The following is a 9317-nucleotide window of genomic DNA, read 5'->3' as shown; positions in this document are numbered from 1 at the left end:
GCAGAAGAATTGTTCTCTATCTCCAAAGATATTAGGAACACCATCTTTGTAGGCGTAAGAACTCCCGTGAGGTTTTCTCGAGAAATGCATATGGTGAGTTTAGTTCTTGGGTTGCCTTGAGTCTACTTGTGTCTTTTCAAAATTTGTTTTCTTCTGAGTGGTTGGGAATGTTTGAATTCTCATCTCAATTACATAGACTTTCATGACTCTTCATTGAAAAGTGATTTTTTTCACACCTAGAGCTGAGCTTTCTCTAGGCTTTGTACTAATTTCTCTTCCACCTTTACATGTTTCATTACGAAGACACTGACCTGAAGAACTTCTTTCTATTAAATGTTGATGATATTTTGGGGTGCACCTTTTGTCCCCCTGGGACATTTTGCTAGCAAGAAAGATAATTTATTGATTTGATTCCCCCAAACATTTTCTCTCTTATATGTGTCCCCACTCCCCTACCTCTCAATCATGTCCCCTAACCTATGATTTGGGAAGAACTTCTGATGATTCTTGCCACCTTCTCTAAACCATCCCCAGAATTCAAATGCCCAAAAGGGAGGCAACATAAATAAGAGAAATTGGCTGGACATAAGAAAAAAACAATCACACAAGCATGGTGATAAGAGGTAATTGGCAGCAGCCTCAGTGGAGGGGATTGGGCAGGGTGGTGTGGGGGATTGGGGGGTGGGGCGAGAGTTATGGGGATTGGGTAAAACCATTCCATTGTTGCCAAACAGGAGCATGGTGTAAATGTGGTCAGATATCCTAATCTTTCAAAAGAAAGTATTCTGGTTTTTTGGGGCTTCCCTGGTGGCGCAGTGGTTAAGAATCCGCCTGCCAATACAGGGGACACGGGTTCGAGCCCTGGTCTGGGAAGATCCCACATGCCACGGAGCAACAAAGCCCGTGCGCCACAACTACTGAGTCTGCGCTCTAGAGCCCACGAGCCACAACTACTGAGCCCGCATGCCACAGCTACTGAAGCCCGCACGCCTAGAGCCCATGCTCCACAACAAGAGAAGCCACCACAATGAGAAGCCCACACACCACAACGAAGAGTAGTCCCCACTCACTGCAACTAGAGAAAGCCCGCGCACAGCAACGAAGACCCAATGCAGCCAAAAATAAATAAATAAAATAAATAAATTTATAAAAAAAAAAAAAAGAAAGAAAGTATTCTGGTTTTTATGTGACAACTCCCAATTTTTAAATATGGACAAGAGGGAATTCCCTGGCTGTCCAGTGGTTAAACTCTGTGCTTTCACTGCCGAGGGCACGGGTTTGATCCCTGGTCGGGGAACTAAGATCCTGCAAGCCATGCAGTGGCAATAAATAAAAAAATACATACATACATACAAGAAAATTTTAAAAAGTACAATTGTGTGAGCCAACATTGGGAGGCTCAAGGAAAACATATCTGTGATCCAAACATTTTCTACCTGTAAAATTAGATTCCATTGGCAAAAACAAAACAAAACAAATAAACAAAAACAATCTCCAAGGAATAGTAAGATAAAATTATATTTTATTCTATTAAAAATATTTTTTACGTTTTTTTTTTTTAAACTTAGCTTTGAAAGATAACGTAATTACTAAAGGTTTAAAATGAACCAAACACATAAAGAAAGAGCAAATTCATAAAACGAACACAGAATGGCTATTAAAAAAGCAAATCATTTTCAACAGCACAGAGGCATGTATATTAAGAGCATTAAGATAAAAGCTGAAAAGGGAGTTTGGAAACAGATTCTAAAGAAATTGAAAACATTTAGAATTTTTAAAGTTTTTAAAACAAGAATTTTTTTAATTTTGTATTTTAAAAAATTGTGTAAATTAGTGTACAAGATGGCTTGGGAAAGGAGGGACTGGAAGTACAAAACAGTCAAGTTAATATCCAATTGACATTATTCCTCTTAAAAGTGAGCTGAATACTGTACTTATGAGTAATAAAAACAAGGAAAATCATGCTTAGGTTTTTGAAATCTAAGTCTAAACAAACAGTGGTGTCTTTCACCACTGAAAAGCAAAGTCTGCTCATGGCACAGGAGAGGAAGCTCACATGTTCCTGGGATAGCTTGTCACACTCACCAGCAGCAATCAGGCTGGATGTGGGAGCATTATACCCTCAACCTCAACACACGAGGGATTTTCTTAGCCAGGTCAGATCACAGATATTTCCCTCAGTGATCTTTGACATTTCTTTTAAACTTACTATACTTTTTGTATCTACTATAAGTTCATTTTTAAACTTTTTCATCAAATTAAAAACACAATTAAAATCATGCCTACAGCTATGACTGTCTAGCTATTGCAAAGCCAGAGATTTAGCTTGAATTTGCATGCAAATTAGATTGTCCTGACTCCCATTCTCTCCCCTTCCAGCTATCAAGAAAAAAAAAAAAAAAAAGAAAGAGAATAAAATAGCAGCATTTTAACTATTGTTTAGTTATGCAACTAAACAATAGCATCAATTAAGGGGAAAGAAGAGTTTTTTTCTCAGTGTGAAAGTAGGTTGTGGCATCTGTTTGCCCATATTTTTCTTGTCATCCTTATTGCTTACTTCAAAGTTCACCTTGGTGAGGATGGTGAGAATATCTTCACCCCTGAAAAACATAACATAACCTTGTGACCATCTATGGGGGGAAAAATCAACTGGTAAATGCTATCATCTTCTGTGATTAGTGATAGTTATTTCCCTCAAAACAACAGGCATTTGAAATAACAAGATGTTAAACCAAGACCTACCACAGCTTTCTAGGTAAAGAAGTTGTCTCAGAGCTTAATATCTTATGACCATCAGAAACTTCACTGTCAACATCAGATTTGGTTTCTTTGCCTCCTGACCTATTTGTACCTCACTCTGCTCCATGTATTGTGTCACTTACCCCCAATCGCCTCAATGCCCCCTAACATCCTCTGCCTCAAATTGGCATTGCTTCTGTGGATTTATCTGTGGCCGCATCAAACTTTAGGCAAGTGGAAATTGAAGCCACCTGCAGCCACCCCACTGCTTTCTCACCAGCTTCTCTTATCAGTTTAGTTGGGCAACCTGTTTATTCACTTCTGTAGCTAACCCCTTGGAACCTCGCAGGATTCGTGGTCTAAGTTACAAAATGAAAATGCAGTGTGGATGTTATGGTTCAGTCCTTTATCTGCCATTGGAAATTCTTGCTCTTCATACACTTAAAGCATAATGAGACACAGAACTAGAAGCAACCTACAGAGGATTCCTTGCTATTTATCTGCTGGTTGTATGTGCATTTGGTGAACTGTGCCGCACAAAACCATCATTTAAATAAAGGAAACATAAGATAATAAATGAGGGAAAGTTATTTTCCCACATTTTGTGGGCTTCAAAGCAGGCCAAATTTGTGGGAATAGAAAAAGTTTCTGATCTTTAGCACTTATCTCCCACAAGAGGGTCCAAGGTTGGTTAGCTATTATAGAACTTTTGACAGGGTTGGAGGATGTTAAACATGGAAATTCCAAACTAGTTGAGTGGGTTCAGTCATGTTTCTGCCTAAAGACAGAGATGGACTATATGACTTTGCCATCTTTCCCACTCTACGATATGCTGATTGCCCTTTGAGGTGCTAAATAAAAGAAACTCCTCAGTAAGTATTTCAGTTTTTTCCATCGGTAAACTTGCCCTCTTTCCCACTCTGCAACTGACCTGAGAATTACAGTTATGTGATCCACAGCTAGACATTTAAAGATGAATGAAGTGTTGAACAAGCAAAAATTACCTAGGACATCTTTCTCTCAGGCTCTGGCAAAGTGACTGGATATACCAGGTCCCCTCCATGGTGCTTCGGTAGGAAACACAGTTGTTCACGGTGGCCATACCCAGCAGAAAGTCAGCCTCATCTGGGATATATCTCTTCTGAAGTGATGAATCCATTTCTAAATAGGCTTCCTGCTGTTCTGAATCAGTCTCAACTGCTATACCTCTCTGGTAGTTATCCCCTTGACAAGCCTGAATAAAAAAGATTTTGGGTTTGCCAAGAAGGGAAGGGCACTTTGAACCAGTGAAGTAAGAGGTCAGCTCATAGATGGGGGCTTCCTGCCCATCGGAGCCATAGATGATGCCCTTGTCTCCATGGGAGAGGATGCAGCAGATGAAGCAGTCCTTGTTATTGTGGTCCATGCTTTGGTAGGATTTCAGAACCTCACAGATTTTCTTTGCAGTGTAGTCTTTGTAATGCACTATCTCAAAATGAAGCTCACTAAAGGTCTTTCTCAAAGCCTCTGAAAAGTGAAACAAGAAAAGTCATATTATACCGCAAGAATTCCCAGACCACAACCCAGGACTAGAGAGAACACTGATCAGATAAGAATCTGAACCGAACTTAAAAACGAGACCCTCTATATTAGTGGCTGGATTCCATAGACTTCTAATATTTACTGCCACTAGCTGCAAATATTTCCCAGCCCTGAGGCAAAAGAGAAAGGGGAGACTGCTATTGTGGGCCTGTTGTCTTTTCTCAACTAGTCTACAAGATGGGTAAGCTATTATTTAGGCTTACTACCTAACCAATCTAAAAAGTAACTGTAATACTTACATAATCAGAAATAAAGCAAAAAAATTTTTTAATAAAAGATCCATACTTATTTTATCCTGAACGCTCTCAAAATTGTTCATCAAAATACAAGATATGAATGTTTTAAAAGTCAAGTAGAACTAAAAGACTTATTACAAAAAAGCTACCCCCCTCTACTCCGTCCTTTTACCTAGTCATGTTCTGTCCAGCCATTTCTATGAAGGCAACCACTTTCAACTTTTAGCTATTATTATTCTTTTGGTATTAGCCTCCATTTTGTAATAAATTTGGGCTCATTTCTATTTATTCGTTTATAAATTTTAGACTTTTGTATTGAGTTCCTATTGTGGGTGATGAGTGCTTGGTGTTCTTACACATTTACAACTTTTAGTTGAAGCAATAGAAATATATGTATTACTAATACTATGTAAATATAATATTCTTTAATTATGCTTCCTTTCTTATTAAACTTTTTTGTCTTTCCTGGAATTAGCAATAGCATTATTTTTTCATTGCTTTGTTTCCTACATGCTTAACATTATTTTTCCCCAAATGCTCTAATTGATCTAGTCAAAGTCTTTCAACATTTTTCAGGCTGCCTGTCTGATTATTTTAGATAAAAATAGCATATATTTAAGGTGTACAACATTATGATATGAATAGTGAAATGATTACTACAGTTAAGCTAATAATATATCTCCTCACTCAGTTACCTTTTGTTTGCGTGTGTGTGTGTGTGTGTGTGTGTGTGTGATGAGAACACCTGAAATATAGTCTCTTTGCATATTTCTCATGTTCAGTACAGCATTATCAACTATGGCCATCATGCTGTACAGTAGATTGCTAAACTTATTCATCCTACATGCTGCTACTTTATACCCTTGATCAGAAATACAATCAATGCCATTTTAATAAAAAATGTTTTAATGGTAAATATTAAGTAAATGAAAATCGAAGGCCTGAAACCTTTTCTTCAATACCAAGATATACGATGATGAATGATGTAGTCAGTGAACTTAAGTTCTGTGGCTTTTTAAAACCTTAGAATAGATTTGCTTGAATAAACAAATGTTAACAGAAACCATTCACAGAGTCCTGATGATTAAAATCAACCTATCTTATTTTCTAAACTGCTCTATTTAAAAAATAAGTAATTACCTGATGTTATGACTCATAAACGCCATTTTCAAAAATTCTTTGATCAAGTAAAAATTCTTAATATCACAATGGTTGGGTTGAATTATTTCTTTTATTGCTTTTAGTTGTAGCCATTTCTATGTTCACATGATGCAAATTATTTTTCATTTAACTTGTAAGCTCTCAATCTTAGCCGAAAAAGGCTGAGCCAAAGACTTTCTGTTTAGTTTAACATTTGAAAATGCTATTTCTGTTAAGGACTCAATTTCTGCTGCACTCATAGCCCAACTTTTATAAACACAACTTCGTAAATGGTCTTGATACCAAAGCAATGTTTTCACCCAACACCTAATACACTCTATAGAGGCTCTATTCATTTAGCTGAATTAAAAACAAAGTTTATTGTTGCTTTTTATAAGCCTTTTAGTAAGATTTGATATTTTATCTTTATATATACATTGCTTTGATTTTTAAAATTAATTTAAAAAAAAACAAAAGCAGAAAACTAGCAAGTATGTAAGAATGTTGTTCACCTCCACAGGGAAATACGGTTATATCCATCTTTTTGAAACACATGGCCCTGTTGATACAGCTTTTGTTCTCCCCTTTTGACAAAAACATAGATATTAGAAATATTTCATTTCTCTTTTGGGTTCTACTGTACCTGCATCCAAGTCTGTTCCATTCCTATCCTTAATGCTGTGAAGTTTGGGCACATCCTTCCTTGCTATGCTAAAATCATAATTGTTAAAGATCAAACAGTATCCCCGAGGTTTGCTTTTCATTCGGTAAACTGTGTTCGATGTCTGGAAAACAAAAATCCAACCCAGGAGCTGACTCTGTGGGTCAAACACTTGAGATGTGAACAAACAACTCCCTAGTAAGAGGTTAGGCATCACCTAAGCCAAACTGGGATGCAAGTGCACTTTCCATAGCCCCACCCTAACTTGGCACTGCTCCCCTAAGGAACTAGTTTCCACTCATTCCCCGACAAGCATTGCAGACTTCTTCCCCACAGTTAGTGTGGAAAGTCAGTGTCCCAATACCTGGGCCTCCTGAACATTTGCACTTATATTAATAGTGTTGTCACCACTTAGTATTGGTATTATTTATTCTCATTTTTGCTCAAGGCAGGGAACATCTGTGCCAGGGACTAGGATTATTATTAATTTGTGAGAGCTCAATCAGGAGTTGCTGGATGAATGACTGTCTTGGTGCTATCTTTGGGCTGCCCCTTTGAGACCTTGTGATTCCCTCGGCTCTCTGCTCAACTCATCCATGCTTCTGGGCTAACAGGTGAGGGCCTGCCCATCACACGGCATAGCATGGTCCCAGGATTTTTCAAGCTGATGGCTTAATCTGGATCTCAGGACCACAGTGACTCGAGGAGACAGATGTGCTGGGCAGGCAGGTCTTGGCTGTGCTACAGGTTACAGTATCCAGACTCTACTACTTGACAGTATCAATCAGAGGTGACCCTGTGACCTCCTGACTTCCCTGGGGTTGTTTCAGTGCTGAGATATTTAGCATTTATTGGGAAATCCATGCAGTTCCTCAAGGTAGAGAAAAGGGCCCCAGACTAGGGGGCCAAATTCCTGGCTCTACTACTTAATAACCTTAAGACTTTGGACAAGTTAACGAATCTCTCTTGCACTCAGTGTCATTAGCTGATGGGTGGGGATGACATTTGCAGAGTGCTTTCACTGTTTACAAAGTGCCACATGACTTCAGTTAATCCTTGATGTTCAGACTGAGAGAGGTCTGGTAATTTGCTCAGGAGTCCACTAATAAACGGTCTCTGCTAAGCTTAATTTCAAGTCTCCCACTAGACATTAGGCATACAGGGTTTCCTCTGCTTCCCACCACAAGGAAGAGTGAATGGGCTGCTGAGTCACAATGTGGTAAATTGCTGAAAGTTACAGAAACAGAAGTGATATCTAGAAAGGCAATTTTGGGGCCAGCTCATTGGGATGAGATCACAGAGACAACTAGATCGTGAGCATGTGCTGCTTACACCTAATCACAAAGGAGAAACTGTTTTGAAATGCCAAGCTAAAAGAAGACTTTGCTTTTTTTAATCCTGCTGACTCTTCTCCCAAAGCCCTCTCCCATTTAGGCTGATGCAGCTGCTGAAAGGATCAGGTTGGAGGCTCCCCACCCCTCTGCCTTCCAACTATTCCAACATCTTTGCTTTTAAAATAGAAATTTAACACATGGGAAATCAAAGAGATCAAAATTTTTTCAAAAATTACAAAGTCACATTTTAAACGTGTGTTTTTGTGAATTTTTTTCTACAGTTCTCAACATTTTCAAGAAGTTTCTGTCCCTTATTAGTTTATCTGGAAGCTAAAAAAAGCTCAGGAACACAATAACTAGAATCACAGCACAAAGGGGAAAAGGAATGGGAATTTCCCGGTACCTGTGACTCACTGTCTTTTTCTCCTGGAGAGTCCGACATGGCCAGCATTTCAAGGGAGCCCTCCCTTATAAGCAATTGTGACACATCTGGAATGACATAGGCAGGGAAGGTGCTTTGGTGAGGAAAGATGTAGCACCCAGGACAACATAAGGTCCCTTTTAAAATGAAAATTCACAGGACTTCCCTGGTGGCTGAGTGGTTAAGAATCCTCCTGCCAATGCAAGGGACATGGGTTCGAGCCCTGGTCTGAGAAGATCCCGCATGCCGTGGAGCAACTAAGCCTGTGTGCCACAACTACTGAAGCCCGCATGCCTAGAGCCCATGCTTTGCAACAAGAGAAGCCACCACAGTGAGAAGCCCACACACCACAACGAAGAGTAGCCCCACTTGCTGCAGCTAGAGAAAGCCCATGAGCAGCAACGAAGACCCAATGCAGCCAAAATTTTTTTTAAATTTAAAAATAAATAGAATATATTTTAAAAAAATAAAGTCAGGATTTGTTAAAAAAAAAAAAAAAAGGAAAGAAAGAAAGAAAAAAAAAGAAAATTCACAGACCGCCTTGAACATAATATCCTTGCAGTTCACAGAATAAGGGAAAATCTTATCACTAACTAACTCTGCCCCTATTTCAAACATGCTGGCCTGGGGCTGCAGGGTCTTTGTCTTTTGACAATGCCTTTTATATCTTCCAATGTGCAGAGAAGGTGAAAAGTAGCCAGTGCTATTAGGAAAACAGGTCCATTAACATGCAAATGTCATTTGCATACAGAGTGAAGTAAGTCAGAAAGAGAAAAATAAATATTGTATATTAACGCATATATGTGAATCTAGAAAAATGGTACAGATGAACCAGTTTGCAGGGCAGAAATAGAGACACAGATGTAGAGAACGAAAGTATGGACACCAAGCGGGGAAAGTGGGGGGGTGATGAATTGGGAGATTAGGATTGACATATATACACTAATATGTAGAAAATAGATAACTAACGAGAACCTGCTATATAGCACAGGGAACTCCACTTCACTGTACAGTAGAAACTAACACAACATTGTAAAACAACTATACCCCAATAAATAAATAAATAATTAATTAATTAAAACAAAATGGAAAAAAAAAGATGCAGATGTGGTCACAGTTGTGACTGCTGTAGCCCTCCCTCTCCCCAGCCTGAGTGAGCAAGTGTGCCCTAATCAGCCGCTGCTTTTGCCCCCTCTTGCCTGGGT

At 38.9% G+C, this 9317-nt stretch overlaps 1 protein-coding gene across 6 annotated transcripts in view; it reads right to left on the bottom strand.

Moving 5' to 3' along the window:
• Window positions 1-1831: 1831 nt before the first annotated feature.
• Window positions 1832-9317, bottom strand: part of CASP8 (caspase 8) — a 30350-nt gene continuing 22864 nt past the window's right edge. For all 6 annotated transcript variants that reach the window (XM_061203898.1, XM_061203922.1, XM_061203906.1 and 3 more), the window contains 4 exons: window positions 8095-8180; window positions 6340-6481; window positions 3744-4245; window positions 1832-2600 (listed from right to left, as the gene is read on the bottom strand). In XM_061203898.1, coding sequence (XP_061059881.1) covers window positions 2465-2600; window positions 3744-4245; window positions 6340-6481; window positions 8095-8180 — 866 coding nt within the window. In that variant the 3' untranslated portion in view covers window positions 1832-2464. The remainder of the gene's footprint in view (window positions 2601-3743; window positions 4246-6339; window positions 6482-8094; window positions 8181-9317) is intronic.

The sequence above is a fragment of the Eubalaena glacialis genome, chromosome 1 (genome assembly GCF_028564815.1).
Source record: "Eubalaena glacialis isolate mEubGla1 chromosome 1, mEubGla1.1.hap2.+ XY, whole genome shotgun sequence".
In the NCBI taxonomy this organism is placed as follows: domain Eukaryota; kingdom Metazoa; phylum Chordata; class Mammalia; order Artiodactyla; family Balaenidae; genus Eubalaena; species Eubalaena glacialis.
Note: the sequence above shows the minus strand (reverse complement) of the source record. Positions and strands in the feature narration are given on the sequence as shown.